The sequence below is a fragment of the Bombina bombina genome, chromosome 3 (genome assembly GCF_027579735.1).
Source record: "Bombina bombina isolate aBomBom1 chromosome 3, aBomBom1.pri, whole genome shotgun sequence".
NCBI lineage: Eukaryota > Metazoa > Chordata > Amphibia > Anura > Bombinatoridae > Bombina > Bombina bombina.
In genome coordinates this window covers 1,017,559,082-1,017,575,866 of record NC_069501.1, presented here as the reverse complement: position 1 = coordinate 1,017,575,866, position 16,785 = coordinate 1,017,559,082, and the positions used below count along the sequence as shown (strand labels likewise).

Here is a 16,785-nt window from a genome sequence, read left to right as displayed (position 1 = left end):
ATGCGGTGGCCAAAGGGCAATTTACTAGGCTTAAGCGTAATTGCAGTAACCCTAAAGATTACTTAGCTGCTGCAGATGACCTGGTAAATCGACTTAAGGAAAGGAAATACCCCAAAAGGGATATCTTGCGAGCTAGAAGGGAGGTAGATTTGATTGATAGACAAACATTAATTACCAGAGATAAGGTAACTAATAAATCTGAAACTAGGGAAGGTGTTTACTTTGTAACAGGGTATAGTTCCCAATATTCTCAAATCTGTGCAATAATTAAAAAGCACTTTGCACTACTAGTGGCGGATGATGGCTTACAAGATACGGCCAAATTGGGCATTAAATGCTCCTACCGCAAAAATCACACTTTAGGTTCAAGATTGGCACCCACACAGTTGAAACAAATAAGTAACTCGGAATCTTCCTGGTTAAGACATCAAGGTATGTTTAGATGTGGGCGAAGAAAGTGCAGGCCCTGTGATTTTGCACTGATCACCACTAACTTTAGATCGTGTGTAACAGGGGAGAGCTTTGATATAAAATCTTGTCTTAATTGTACCACTGAATGCATTGTGTATCTTTTGGAATGCACTCTTTGTTGCAAACAATATGTAGGACTTACTGGAAGGGATGCTAACTCTAGGATCAGAGAACATCTGTCCACATTGTCACTAGGTAAGGCTGCTACACCTCTGGTGCAGCATTTTGCTACCATGCATAATAAAAGTGTTGACTCCCTCAGATGGTGTATTATTGAGAAAATAGTAACACCAAAAAGAGGAGGTAATAAAGAACAGATTTTGGCCAAGAGAGAGATGTACTGGATTTTCAAATTGGAGACACGAATCCCCAAAGGTCTCAATTCCAAATATGACCTAATCAATTTTTGGGAATAATCACATCCAGTGCATCTCTCTCATGTTTCCATGCTGCTAAATTATGCGGGTAAACTATGTTGATTACCCACAGATATACAATAGAATGACTGCAAATATGTTATACACTACAACCTAGGTTTACAACCAAGTGTATATTGTATTCCTCCCCTATATATTTTTGTATACAATTAATAATAACAACAGGTCACATAAAGTGAATGAATATTTGTGTCACTTTGTTAAGATTGTGTGGGATGAAGTCTGGGCTTAAGTCGCCTCAAGATATATATAATATTTAGCATATATTTTCATATTAGCGATATAGTATACTAAGAGGCTTGGGACTAATTCCTGATCTAGTCCTAAACAATAATAAAGTAATAAAATATTGACAGGTTCTATTGTTCATCTCTATTCCTATCTCTAATTTATATTTCACATTATTCAGGAACAGCAAAGATGTATCGAATGTATTAATTAACTATTTTATGATTATGAAGTGTCTTGGTGTGTACATTACTATTCATATATAGATATTGTTTACCTGTTTATTTATAAAATCAATGTTTAGTATGTGATGAGGCTTATATATATATTGGTATACATCATAATTTGGGCCCCTGTCAATTTCAAACATTGTCCTACGGTTGACATGTGGAGATAGTATGTTTCCACCAATATACACATAATTATAATTATAACTATGATTTGTTCTATATATCGTACAACTGATTCTATCCATTTATGCGTATTTGGTTACAGTAGTTGCTCCTGAGTATAAGCCTTGTAAAAATTGTATCTGTGAAAGGTCCTAATTTATGAGTAAGTGTATTCTTCTTTTTTGTTTTTAATTTGAATTTCTGTTTACCAATGATGTCTTAACACGTAATATATAAGGCAGGGGTTACGCCCTACACCTATGGCTATGACTACGGCTAACGCCGAAACGCGTAAGCCAGTTTAGGTAATACACCTACTCTGTCACTCCTGTGTGTTCCTGTATTTTTAACAATTTTCACAATAAAGGATTGAATTTTAACAACGGACTGTCCGAACCTTTTGATTTACCCTGTGATTTGCACCAGCCAGGATAGTCCGTTACCATATTGAGCAGATATCATTTAGCTTTATCAAGTACCATTACAACCACTTTGGAGACACCGTGGATATACATCCAATCCTATTTGGAGTTGGGCTACACACCTCCATTTGCCGGTCCCGATTGGATGTTTACAAGCCGTCCCGCTGACGTCACCTTCCTCCTTTCCCTCTGAGCGCGGCTTGATTGAAGCAATATCATCCAGCTAAGCGGCCACGCTGTGCTAGCGTGGGGAGTGGTCACGAGTTTGCAGTGCTGTGACTATCCCTGAGGCCGGCGGATTGATCAGGCAACAGCCGTACAAGAGAAGGGTCTGGAGGCCAGCCTGGTTTGGATACGAGGTGAGCGTGTTTACATTTATATATGAACTTTGCTTTGCGGGTTTATTGGCTTGTCACCGAGGGGGACTAAACGCTAACAGAGGAACGTTTCTACATATTTGTCAAGATTGTGTGCCCAACAGTGACTTGTGTTATGTTGCTGAAAAGCTTTATTTTGACGAACATTGCATTACATGTTTGACCTACTCAGAAGGCAATTGATAGGTCATCAGGGATAGCCCCACTTCTTCATTTTAACATCTCCATTTATCAAAGTCTGGTGGACCTGATCCGACAGTGCGGATCAGGTCCGCCAGACCTCGCTGAATACGGAGAGCAATACGCTCTCCGTATTCAGCATTGCACCAGCAGCTCACAAGAGCTGCTGGTGCAATGCCGCCCCCTGCAGAATTGCGGCCAATCGGGGGGTGTCAATCAACCCGATCGTACTCGATCGGGTTAAATTGCGGCGATGTCTGTCCACCTGCTCAGAGCAGGCGGATAGGTTATGGAGCAGCGGTCTTTAGACTCGCCAGAAACCCAGGCCGTCAAGCTCCTTTCGGAGCTTGATAGATAGGCCCCTATGTGTTTAATCCCCATAAAAGGAACTACTGGTCTCAGCTGAAACCGTTGTTCTCCAAAGTTGTGGAAACGTTTTTTTCTGAGTGGGGCACGGAGTAGCAGACTTGCCAGGTCTCTTCAATATCCAAAAATTCAAAAAACTCCAGCCTCCACAATCATTAAAAGACCTTTATTTCTTACATGTAGGGTCCCAGAAATACATACAACGTTTCAAGCCTGCAATAGGCTCTTAGTCATGTATATAGCTGAAACCGGCCAGTGAACCAATCAGCCACGCTAGTCTCGCTACCCAGCTGTGCAACTATCGCTGCTAATTTACCCCCTTGTGCCAGTAGCTACCAGTAAATTACAGTGATTTAACCATTTGTCCCAGAAATACAGATAGGTTGTATCTACTCAGCTGTCAATAACACAATTGGAATGGGGGTAGGCCCAGGTCTCACATCAAGACCTCTTCTAACCTGGGTCTCTAACCTATATCCATACCTATCTTGTGAATAGTGTCTGATATTTATATGTGACCTCTGTACACAGGTTTTTCTGGGGTTAATTGCCCGAGACACTAAATATAAACTGTGAATTCCAGGTGAGCACCCACCCAGATGTGTGAGTTTTGCTATCAGCATGAGATGTGTACACACTCTGGTTCAAGAGGGTGGAAAAATATGATTTTACTTTAATACTCAGGGAAGAAAAGTTACTAGCCCAGAGGGAGAAAGTGTGTGGTTGGATAGCTTGTTTTTGGTCTCTGATGTCAACTATGTCAGTTTGATTATTAAAGGAATAAATATGAAAATTATAATATTAAGATGTTTCCTAGAAACAGGGATGATATGCATAAAAGTGTTTTATTGGTCATTTCATGTAAGCATAGGTATAAAACTGTATACAATATATATATATATATATATATAATTATAACGATAGGTAAATATTTTAAAAATGATATTTTATGTATCAAAAGAGTATTTAACTTTGCTTTTCAACTATATATGCCCTGGAGCCTTTTCTTCTGTGTCCTTGCTCCTATTTACAGCAATGTACTGTTTGTTTGTATATAAGTAAGAAAGTGTGAAATGCTATAGTTTGCGTTTTACTTTGGTGCCTGATAAATTACCCTTCAGTCTCCTGAGTTCCTAATACTATTTGTTCTTTAGCACTGGTATTGTATTATAATGAAATTAAATTAGCATAAAATGGATATATGCAGATTGCTAGGCTTGACAAAAACAGGTCAATGAGGGATTTATATAAGGAGGTATTTACACTGTGTAGAAGGAATAACGCATAATAAATACTCAAATACCTTCATTTTTCAATACTACTTATTATTTGAAATAATAATGTTTCTGTTGAAAATAAAGAGTAGTGCAATTTAAAGCTTAAGACACAAAATCTCAAAATATAAACAATTTATTTTACACATAAAAGATGAGTGTGCACTTCCATACTTATCTTTCTATAAAAACATTTTAAAACATTAAATTCAGCTAACTTTCATTTCCTATTTTAAGGCAGCAGTCAACTAATTATGTGGTTTGGTTACTCCACTACAGTTCTTATCTGAATGAAAATGTTGTGTCTGCTGTATGTAAAGGCAATGATGGGAATTTTTTTGTCTTTGCGGGTTACATGATCTTAAACAGCCAATCACATAGCTCAAATTCCATAAATCTACTGTAGCACAATTTATGCCTCTTAGTTTGCGTTGTGTGTGTGTGTATGAGCTGTTGTATAAAAAGGAATAAGCAGATGCCTGCTACTGTGCATGTGTAAAAACTAAAAAAAGACAAAGGCCTAGATTGCAAGTGGAGCACTACTGATAGCTCAGGGTGCACTATCAATATTGCAGGCCCACATTAATAATAGTGCAAATCCCTGCAAAGGGTTTAAACAAACAGTAGAAATACCTCTCAGGACTTGCAGTGCACTGCTGGTCCAGAGCAGAAAATTCCGCTGATTTAATCAGCAGCACTAGTTCCATATCTGCACATCTAGGTCGCATTTTCCGCTTGGGACTAGCAGTGCTCTGCAGGTCCTGAGTGGTATTTCTACTGTGTGCTTAACTCCTTTCCAGTGTTTAAACACGCCGTAGTACAGGGTCAATAGTTTTAAAATTACATGCTCTAATCAAATTAAAGCATGTCATTTTTTGACTATAATGACCCTTTAAGTTTTCTGCATATACCCAGTGTATCATGCCATTATCAGTATCAGTAATAAATATATATTTTTTTATATGTATTTTTATATTAGATTTTCACAATATATAATATACAAACACGAATAACCAACAACAGGTATAACAATTTTACCTTAATAGTTACCGTACACAATAAAAAAAAAAAAAAGATTGGTTTTCTTCACCTTTTATATTGGACAATAATAAAAAATAAAAAAAGAAGAAGAATGGAGGAGAAAAAAAATGCATTATTCGGGAGACACAGCTCAATCTATTCAGCTCATATTCACATAACCTCCAACATAAGTTTCCATCAATCACAAAACAGGAAAGAAAAAAAAAAGAAGGGCCAAGTGTACTACCGACCCCTACCTCGCTGAAACCCTATAATCCGACTCCTAGCTTTAATTTAAAATGCCAGCTTTCATAAATTTAAACAAACATTGAGTTAAAATCTATCCAATACTGAGGTACAAGTGTTAGGAATACGGGAGAATCTCTGAAAGTTTCTATAAATTGATATTGAAGTGGTAATGGCCAGGAAATTATGAGATTTTTCCACTTTGCAAAGAAAGCTCTAAATTGTGAATCGATGGTTAATTTAGAGTCATGCGATTCAATTGCAATTTTAATATACTGAACAATTCAGTTATACTAGAAATCTTGGCAGATTTCCATTCCCTTAATAGTATCAATAAAATGTCCAATGTGCCAAAGGAACCAGGGGTTTCTCAGCATGGCTGTTGCTAACCCGTTAGCTCTTCAGACAAATGAGGATAATGAATCCGCTGAGTTTAGCCGCAACATTTACCAGCATGGAATAGGGCAGTCCGTGTATTGGCCATAAGCCTCCGCTGGGAGCAGTATCGCACGGTATGAGCGCGATCACCACTGGTTCCGCACTGAGGACAGGTGTATACTCGCAGCACTGGACACTGGACTCGGCCATCCTGTCCTTTCAGGCGGTTTGTGCTGTAGAATGCGGCAGATTCCCGGTTATTTTTGCAGAATGCACAGCCCTGCTTCCCCTGGCTCACCGCAGGCTGCTCGAGCTCCGAGGGGGTGGAGAGGAAACGGCTCCATGTAAGAGACACTGACAGCATCTTGTCATCCTTCCAGGGCTTTGACACCTTCAAACCTCTGATAATGAGATTGGAGAGTCCCAAATGATCATTCCAGGAGCTAAAGGCACTGCCCGCCTGTGTGGTTCAGAATTGGCTATATGCCGGTAGCACCATCTTAGCTGTCAGTACTATATTAAGTGCGTTATTGGCTGAAGACCACATGAAGTGCAATATGTACAAGCAGGGCTGGATGGCATACATAATACAGACTTACAAAAAATAAGCAGGGGATCCTCACCTCTGTCATTTTATTTATGGTAGATATAAACAGGCAAAAGAAAACAATTTATTACAAATTCCAAGGAATGGCTGTGATGTCCCTATAAACATATTGTGTTTACACTATAGACAGACAGACAGACAGACAGACAGACAGACAGACAGATAGATAGATAGATAGATAGATAGATAGATAGATAGATAGATAGATAACCTGTCCAACAACAAAAAAAAATACGTGTCTGTGACTTATGGGCTGTACACACATCCTTTTGGGCTACACTGTTCCATTGTCATCTAATTGACTATTCCTGATTTGGAAGAACAAATTATTTTATTAGGGACAAAAAAGAAAGTCTGAACTAGGAAGGAAAGTGCTACATTTATATATCCCACTATTTTGTCTAGGGAGGCGGGAGGGTTGAGGGGAGCCGTCGCCAAATTCTGCAAATAGGGACATATTACTGTCTCAGTGGGACAGAGAACATAATTAGGGGCTGTCCCATGCAAATAGGGACAGTTGCGAGGTCTGGACTATGAAAGTACCTAGTGCAGCCTTCAGTGTTGTACAGACAGAAAATAGTAACAAGGGAACAGAAGGTCAAGTTTATAATAATGCACAACCTCAAAAAATGTTTCTGCTTCAAACTGAGTTAAATTAATATTGTACTGTATCATTTCTTGTTATACCAGCTGCTGAGTATTAAAAGGGACAGTGTGTCTACATTTTTCTCCTTTTTTAATTTGTTTCCAATTATCCATTTACTATTATGTTTATAAACACTTTTTAATTCATGTAAATTATTTTTAGTCCCAGGCTACTGGCACTTTTTTTGTTGTTGCTTTTAATATACCTGTAAAGTTTCATTTGACAATCATGATTTTGTTCCGTCACCTCCTAAATCAGATTTGTGTTTTGCTTGTGTGCAGTGTGATATGATCTCCAAATTACTCTGAAATAAAAGTAACATAAAGTCATTTACAGGTTTCACACTTCCTACAACTAAACAACCATTTTAGGCACAATATTGTTTTCCCTGCAGTTTAGGGGGCTATTCACTTTACAGAGAATCTCCTTTTGTTCTATTACATCAACTTGCTAGAACCCCCCCCCCCCCCCTCCCAGCCTCCCTTCCTATAATCATCCTGTTTCAAATGAAACATTTTAACCATGTTCAGATAACCACATACTACATTTATTTAAGACCCACATTATTTTATACAGAAATTATTCATAATAAATAAAGATTTACATTGCATAAATAGTTGCTGAAATTTTAAAGGTAAATTAAAGTCAAAATTAAATTTCCATTGTTCTGATACTGCATGTGTTTTTATGATATCTTTTAAATTTACTTCTATTATTCAATGTGCTTTGTTCTTTTTGTATCCTTTGTTGTAAAGCATACCTAGGCATGCTCAAGAGCAGCAAATGCAATGCACTATTTTTAGCTAGCTAGTGATTGGTGGCTACAGTATGTCTATTGTTATTGGTCACCAGATTTCAGCCAGGTCCCATTAGTATATTACTACTCTATAGCAGACTTTAGGGTTAAACACATAGTTAAATGCAAACGATAGTGCAATAATAAAATGCAATAACAAATAAGAACATTTTCTTTTTGCATGTTTATGCCCCATTAAGCTTGAGTGCCAGTCACTACTAAATATAATATATTTTAAGGAGCATTAAAAACAATACAATTGTTACATCGTAAGCAGAAAAAATAAAGATACATTCATTTTCCTTTGTAAACTGTACTCCCCCTACCTAGAGGGACTGGAGATCAGCAAGAAGACCAATAAACAGTGACATTGTCATTGCTTTCATTATTGTAGTAATGAGGAGTAAATGCTAAAGATGGTTAAATAAAAAAAGCTGCAATAAACATAATCCATTACCAGTATCAATACCCCAGGAGAGGACCTACTACATTTTAGGACCTACCTAAAATGATTGTGAGGATAGATAGATAGATAGATAGATAGATAGATAGATAGATAGATAGATAGATAAGATAAGATAGACAGATAGATTAGATAGGCAACATGCACTAATAAAAGGCTCCCGTGAATTAGGATTGTACTCATTCTGCACACAGCTATTGTATAGCTACTGTATATGGCTACTATGGGACCCCTCAAGCACTTGGGCCTTGGTGCAACTGTACCTGCTGCACCAATGGTAGTTCAGCCCCTGCACCCATGATATTTATCAATGTCTATATTTTATGATCGTCACAGGATTTTGTCAGGGTATATTCCTGGACTGCTCTGAATTAGCAAAGCCCTGAAAGCTTAACTCACAAAACTGTTTTGCTGTTGAAATAAACTGAAATACATTCACAAAACTTCTTGTAAAAACTGCTTTACTGTATATACCAGAGCATTTGTCCCTATATTACTTGCATTCATATTCCCTGGCTGCAACTATTCAGATTGCCAGTGGTGACTTGTTTCTCATATCAGTGCACGTGACATACAGGAGTATGCTTTGCAGTTAACATGAAAAGTAAACACTATCAATAAAACAATGCTAATATAAATACATTAAAAATAAAACAACAAAATATTTGCAGAGTTTGGGCATTTTAATCTGTCATTTGAACATTGCATTATTACTTTTAAATCAATGCAATACATAACAGCTGGAATATACTAAAAAATATATAAAGAAATGGTCTTTTGTGCTCCTTTATGCATAAATGTAACTAACGAAATCTCAGTATCTCTAAAACAGCATTCAATTGTAAAAGAGCATTCTAATTAGAAATGGGACAATCCGGTCAAAGCATGATGCTTAAGATATGAAAGCCAAATTTGTTTTCTTTCATGATTCAGAGAGAGAATGCAATTTTAAACAACTTTCTAATTTACTCCTATTACCAATTTGTCTTCATTCTCTTGGCATGCTTTGTTGAATGAGCAGCAATGCACTACTGAGCCAATGGCAGTCCATATATATATATATATATATATATATGCAATCAGCAGCTAGAACCTAGGTTCTTTGCTGCTCCTGAGCTTTCCTAGATAAAACTTTCAGCAAAGGATAACAAGAGAAGGAAGCAAATTAAATTAATTAAATAATAGAAGAAAATTGGGAAGTTGTTTAAAATTGTATTATCTGTACCTTTAAATAGACTTTCCATATATTGCTGACAAAAAATACTCTTCAGTGTGTTTATTTCACTAGAAAATTGGTGGCTAACCTAAGACCTAAAATGACTCTTATTGGTCAATGCATACAGCAAATTAGCTTGCAAGTCACTCAAGTGCAGGCACAATATACACACACACGTTACGTTTTCTTTTAATATAAATTCTCAGCTTGGAGTAAAATAAATAAACTGCAAGGTAATATATGGAAATGTTTTTAAAACTACTGGGGGGACATAGCCATGTTTTTTACCAGAGTTATATGTTTATGTCTAGAGTCTACTTGAAAATTCAGTGATACCCTTTGTAGTTTTAGTTTTTTGGGGGAAGTTGCCCATGTGTTTAAAGGCATACCCCCCAACTGTCCCGATTTTCGCGGGACAGTCCAGATTTTAGGGGTCTGTCCCGAGTTGCTAGCCATCTGTCCGATTTGCCCCAGGCATTTTTTTTTTATTTTTTTTTTTTTATTCTGTTGGGCCCATACTCAGAAGCAGCTGGCTTTGCTCTCACAGGGTTAGATACCTGTTTCCCTGTGGAAAAGGAATGGTGTGTGGGTTAAGCAGGAGTAAGAAGGCTGTATACACTCTAAAGGTGACCTCTCTAACCTACCTCTGGTAGTGATGATGTCTAACCCCTGGGGATAATACTAGCATGCCTTCAGTTTTATACAATGAGCAGTGCTAATACCAGGGTAACAAACAGTGGCAGCCGCAGACTGTCAGCTAATGTGCTTGCCAACCCAGGACCCCATACAATGAATGTAGTGTGTGTGTCTATCTGTACCCATAACTGTGTGTGTGTGTGTGTGTGTGTATCTGTATGTATAAGTTTATGCTATGTAGTGTGTGTGTGTCTGCATGTATAAGTGTATACTATGTAGTGTCTGTGTATCTGTATGTATAAGTGTATGCTATGTAGTGTGTGTGTATCTGCATATGTAAGTGTATGCTATGTAGTGTGTGTGTATCTGCATGTGTAAGTGTATGCTATGTAGTGTGTGTGTGTCTGCATGTATAAGTGTATACTATGTAGTGTCTGTGTATCTGCATGTATAAGTGTATGCTGCCCGTATAAGTGTATGCTATGTAGTGTGTGTGTATCTTCATGTGTAAGTGTATGCTATGTAGTGTGTGTGTAACTGCATGTATAAGTGTATGCTATGTAATGTGTGTGTATCTGCATGTATAAGTGTATGCTATGTAGTGTGTGTGTGTATCTGCATGTGTAAGTGTATGCTATGTAGTGTGTGTGTGTGTGTGTGTGTATCTGCATGTATAAGTGTATGCTATGTAGTGTGTGTGTGTGTATCTGCATGTATAAGGGTATACTATGTAGTGTGTGTGTATCTGCATGTATAAGTGTATACTATGTAGTGTGTGTGTATCTGCATGTATAAGTGTATACTATGTAGTGTGTGTGTATCTGCATGTATAAGTGTATACTATGTAGTGTGTGTGTATCTGCATGTATAAGTGTATACTATGTAGTGTGTGTGTGTATCTGCATATGTAAGTGTATGCTATGTAGTGTGTGTGTGTGTATCTGCATGTATAAGTGTATGCTATGTAGTGTGTGTGTATCTGCATGTACAAGTGTATATTATGTAGTGTGTGTATGTGTATCTGCATGTATAAATGTATGCTATGTAGTGTGTGTGTGTGTGTATCTGCATGTATAAGTGTATACTATGTAGTGTGTGTGTGTGTGTATCTGCATGTATAAGTGTATACTATGTAGTGTGTGTGTATCTGCATATGTAAGTGTATGCTATGTAGTGTGTGTGTATCTGCATGTATAAGTGTATGCTATGTAGTGTGTGTGTATCTGCATGTATAAGTGTATATTATGTAGTGTGTGTATGTATCTGCATGTATAAGTGTATGCTATGTAGTGTGTGTGTGTATCTGCATGTGTAAGTGTATTCTATGTAGTGTGCTACTGTGCATTTTTGCTGACTTTAAAGGCCAGAATTTAGAATATAAATGGGGAAAGCAGAGAGCAGTTTTAAAGAATTTATTATTAAATGTCCAATTAAGATAAAAATATTTAGCAATGTCTTTGCAAAGGATAATTAAATACATAGCTCACATAGCCATACCAGTGGTTTGAGCTTGTGTTTGATTTGCTGCCTAAGTGTATTAAAATCTATGACTTTATTTAGAATTTTATTTATATTACTTTGGTCTTATGATTTTTTAAGCCCCGCCCACCACATGTCAATTTTTTGCCGCGGGGGGGGGGGGGTGTCCCTCTTTTGAATTTTGAAATGTTGGGAGGTATGTAAAGGGACAGTAAACACATTGTAAATACAATATATTTTATTGTGTTGCTATAGAATAACATATCAGACAAGTTTTAAAGTTTTTAAAACAAATTAACATCCTTTTAACAATGATTATTTTCCAATAACAAAACCCCACCCTCCATTTGCCTTTTTTCAATAAACCAATCTGGACTTTAGTCCAAAGACAATAGCCCTAAAAACTGTCAAAGTTAGTATAAAGTATTGTTTTGCTGTTATCTGATAAATCATATTGGGGACATATGTGTAGCAGGGTTAGTCTTGATAAGTCAGCAGGTGCATTTCAAGTTCTGAGAATTAGAAACTGCTCAATTTCAGAGATAAAATTACATGAAAGGGGGACAAAAGAAATAATGAAACTATATTGCAAAGTTAATTACATTTAACAAAAAATTGTATATATAAAAAAAAATCTCAAATTGTTTGTTGTTACCATGAGCTACACACTAAATTGTGCTTAACTTATTAATCAGTCATGTGAAAGAGTGTTTTGTGTTTAACTTATGAAGCACTTTTCCTACAAGATGCCCCCTCGATAGTATGAGGACATTGTTATGCCTTCTAGGAGATGCTAAAATCAATAAGGATTGTTATTAAATAGAATTTTAAATACTACAGATAAAACATTCAGAATTAACACATTTTGAAATTAATGCATATATAGTCTTTCATCATCTGATTGAAGTGTCACTTTAACTTACACTGGGAATGATTTGCCAGAGCAAACAGATGTTTCCCTGATGTGTATTGCCATATGCATCTTAATTGGAGAGGAAATAATTTATATTTTATATATATATATGGCTAACACTAATGAAACCACCTTGTGCTGTGTAGCTCCTTTAAGTGTATCAAGGAGTCATGTTTTCTGGACAAATAAAGCCCTTTAATTAATTCTCACAAATCTGCCCAGCATCTATCTCACTACACATTTGAAAGAGATAAAAACAAGATCCCCCAACAAAAAAAAACCTCTCTATACATCCTGATAACAGAGTCATCCCTTTGCATACATAACAGAACACCTCAGTAGGGGGTCTGTGCATTTAAAGGAAAATTCAACTAGACCCCACTTTGAAACTGGTTCAATCTATTTTAATGATTGGTTAGCTTCCTCACTTCAAAGACAATTCAAACACATACTCCTGATTGGCTGTAGGGGGAGTCAGAAAAAAAGTTTGCCCAGTAGAGGATCAAACAGTTGCAGTTAGTTTGGAGATATAGCTGGAGAAGTCACATCTTTTCATTGCCCTCTGAGCATTCTTACCTGGATGTTAGGAATATGATCCTTTAAACTGCCTCATTCTCAGTAAAAGTGACCCTCATGGCTTCATTGGCGCTGCAGAGAGAGAACCATTTGCAAGCTTTCTTACAGGTAAGTTAGACATTGTGAGACTCGGATTCCAAATGAGGAAAACCCGGACCAATTGCGGTGTTCTCAGGTGTTTTGCTAATTATTGTGTATTTGTCAAATACAGAGCACATGCGTTTGTATCATTCAAAAAGTATAAAATCGTCCCGCAGAAAACTAATAAAAAGTTTGTAGATGTTTTATGAGTACTTATACTGGGGATCATTATTAGCAGATTGTATTGCTCATGGATTAGTGCAGTTGCATTGAGACTTGTGGGTGCATACGGCTGAGCAGTCTTACAGATGTACACACAGTCCGCGGTAAAGTCCGATCATTACAGCAGGGAGCGCGTTTTTTTACTGTTTTATTTTCTATATGTTCAGACTTATTTTTGTCCTTATTTGCTTCCTGTCCCTAAGCGATCATTATTAGTATCCGGATACAAATGTGTGATCAATTCATTTCTCATACTTTAGAGCAGTGCTTTCCAAACTGTGTGTCGGGACACACTAGTGTGTCGGCAGCAGTGTGTAGGTGTGTCCCTGCTTCAGCACAATTTTCTTTTATTTTTTTTATTTTTTGGTTTCTGACTTTCCGCCTGCCTGCTATGCATATCACATGGTTGACACATGATTGATACCTAGTGGGTCACAGATCATCTTAACCTATTGGTGCAGCTCAGTGGGAACTGAAACTATTCCCATTGGTCACTATTCGTGCATGTCCAAATAAAGGCCCCGGGGCCACATTGCATCCATAGTTATAGTATTAGGCTATATATATATTCATCTTTGTGTCTAACAAAGCATTCTTATCTAGAACTGTTTACCATTCTTAATTTGCTTATAGCCATATTGCATAATATGACCCATAGTACTCCTCTACCTCTCATTTGCAATACAGCAAGACATTTTTATATATATATATATATATATATATATATATATATATATATATATATATATATACACACACTGATAGTTTAATGATGCTATTAGCTACAGTATATTTAAAATTTCAGTGTAGTAGTTATTAGCAATTGGTAAACTGCAGTGAGTTTGTATATGTGTGAGAATTGACCATTACCTATGTATTTATATTATATTGGTTTGAAAGCTGATTTAGTCCAAAGAGTCGGATACCGAAGTATCAAGTATATAACAGTTTATATTATATGAAGTGGGACATTTTATTGCTCTGACCAAATTACTGCTTTCTGCTATATATAAACCGCGTTAGTTTATTTTTTCACAATATACTACTGATGCAAATAAACCTAAGTTGTAGGCAGCTCCATCTGGTAACTAATTAGCAGAGGTGTACTCCAGCAGTCAGTTCGTATATTGTAGCAAAGGTTTTATCATTCATTGTGGTGTTATATGTAGGTTGGTAATAACCTGCTAAACAAACTGTTGCACCATTAAAGGGATATAAAGTGCAAAAAGAAAATGTGTTTAAAGCATTTTCTTATTCGTTTATATTTTATGTCTGTGCAGAAAAGTACTAATGGGAGCTAGCTGAACTCATCTGGTGAGTCAATGACAAGAGGCATATGTGTAGCCACCAATCGCCCGCAAGCTCCCTGTAGTGCATTGCTGTTTCTGAGCCTACCTAGGTATGCTTTTTAATGTATTTACAATTATTGAAGTAAACTGGAAAGTCTCTTAAAATTGCATTAAAGTTTAATTTGACTTTCTATTTATATAGCAAAGTTCATCCATTCTCATTACTTAAATTTAATCAAAAGGCTCCACATTCTGACTTCTACCATATCAGACCAGACTGACAAAATCCTTTTATAACTCAGAAGTAATAGAAAATTACACACTTGAGCCTTTTCTAGCATTTTGAGGACAGTCTTCCCTTCCTCAGATTTGTGTTTGTTTTACACTGGGTGAATAAAAGTCAATACAACTATTTTTATTATTATTTTTTTAATTTAGATCTCATTATTTGTTTACATTTTTTTTTAGTTAATGCTATATAAATCTCCTAAATACTTTTTTATTTTATTTCTCAAAAAAAATAGGATCGAACTCCTAGCACTTCCCCAGACACAGGAACGATTCCTTCATTGTCATTTGTTGCTTCCACCTGTGGTCCAGTCGTAACAGCCAGACATAATCCACCGGAATATCCACAGCCCTCGTACGACGCAGGAATGTTTCAGATTTGGAGTAATGACATTCCTCCCAACACAGGAATGGGTACTCATTCAGTTGCTTTTGGTGTTCCTAAAGTGCAGTACCCTGGTCACATGCAGTCTGTAGGATCACATGATTTACCGCTAACCCCTCCAGCAGACCCCACTGCTTACACTTTTGATTTATCTCCTGTGAAAATGTTGGCTCCACAAGTGCAGACCAACACTGCATATCATTTCCAGGACCAAAATTCCATGGCTCAAGACTTTTCAGGTTTTATGCAGGGTCCTACCACTTTGACTCAAAGGCATTTGGGGTCCAGACACATGGATGAACAAACATGGTGGAGTTTGCAACAGACCAATCCTAATAATCTTCATTCCTTCCATTTGACAAGCCCGTTGGTCGTTGGACCACAACCTCAACTTGCAGCACTACTCCAGAGTACCTCCAAAACCCTCCTTAGCACAACCCGGCGTTGCAGGAGATGTAAGTGTCCAAACTGTCAGGCTTCTCCAGGCAATGAGGAACCAGGAAAAAAGAAACTCCATGTCTGTCATCTTCCTGGTTGTGGAAAAGTTTATGGGAAAACGTCGCACCTTAAGGCGCATTTACGTTGGCATGCTGGCGAGAGACCTTTCATATGCAACTGGATGTTCTGTGGCAAAAGTTTCACCAGATCAGATGAATTGCAGAGGCATCTTAGGACACATACTGGAGAAAAGCGTTTTGGTTGCCAGGAGTGTGGGAAGAGATTTATGAGGAGTGATCACCTTTCAAAACATACAAAAACACATCAAAGCAAAAAACCAAAGTCTGGTGGGCCTACGCTGGATAACATTAAAAAGGAGTGAAGTGTTTCTCTTAAAGGGACAAGAAACCTTTTTCTTTCATGGTTCACACAGAGCAGGGGTCAGCAATCTTGGCCCCCCAGATATTTTGGAACTAAATTTCTTATGATGCTGAGACACTCTTTAGGCTGTCTGAGCATCATGGGAAATGTAGTTCCAAAACATCTGAGGGCCCAAGGTTGCTGACCCCTGACATAGAGCATACAATTTGAATCAACTTTCCAATTTTACTTCTATTCTATAATTTGCTTAGTTTTCCAGGACCTGGGAGCTAGCTACTGATTGGTGACTGTACATTTTTGCCTAGTCATTGGCTTTCTGATTTGTTCAGCTCGCTCACAGTAGTGCATTGCTGCTCCTTCTATAAAGGATACCAAGAGAATGAAGCAAAATTGATAATAGAAGTAAATTGTAAAGGGTTTTTTTTTTAATATGTATGTTCTATCAGAATCGTTAAAGAATACATTTGGGTTTCTTGTCCATTTAAACCTGTGTAGCTGGAGACACCACCTGCTACTAATAATAATATGCTGTACTAGACAACCTACCATAATCAAATATTTCCAGCAGAGCCAGAGAC

The 16,785-nt window shown here is 37.2% G+C and overlaps 1 protein-coding gene across 1 annotated transcript; it reads left to right on the top strand.

Annotated features, from left to right (window-relative positions):
• Positions 1 to 13,180: 13,180 nt before the first annotated feature.
• LOC128652030 (transcription factor Sp5-like) lies at positions 13,181 to 16,208 on the top strand. The gene is made up of 2 exons (XM_053704983.1): positions 13,181 to 13,231; positions 15,240 to 16,208. Exons 1-2 carry the CDS (start codon positions 13,181 to 13,183, stop codon positions 16,206 to 16,208), a joined length of 1,020 nt encoding a protein of 339 aa, XP_053560958.1.
• The last annotated feature ends 577 nt before the right edge of the window (positions 16,209 to 16,785 follow it).

Coding starts and splice junctions, on each gene's coding strand:
- LOC128652030 (XM_053704983.1), top strand. CDS start 13,181: ATGGCTTCATTGGCGCTGCAGAGAGAGAACCATTTGCAAGCTTTCTTA. Junction 13,232..15,239: donor ATTTGCAAGCTTTCTTACAG/GTAAGTTAGACA, acceptor CAAAAAAAATAG/GATCGAACTCCTAGCACTTC.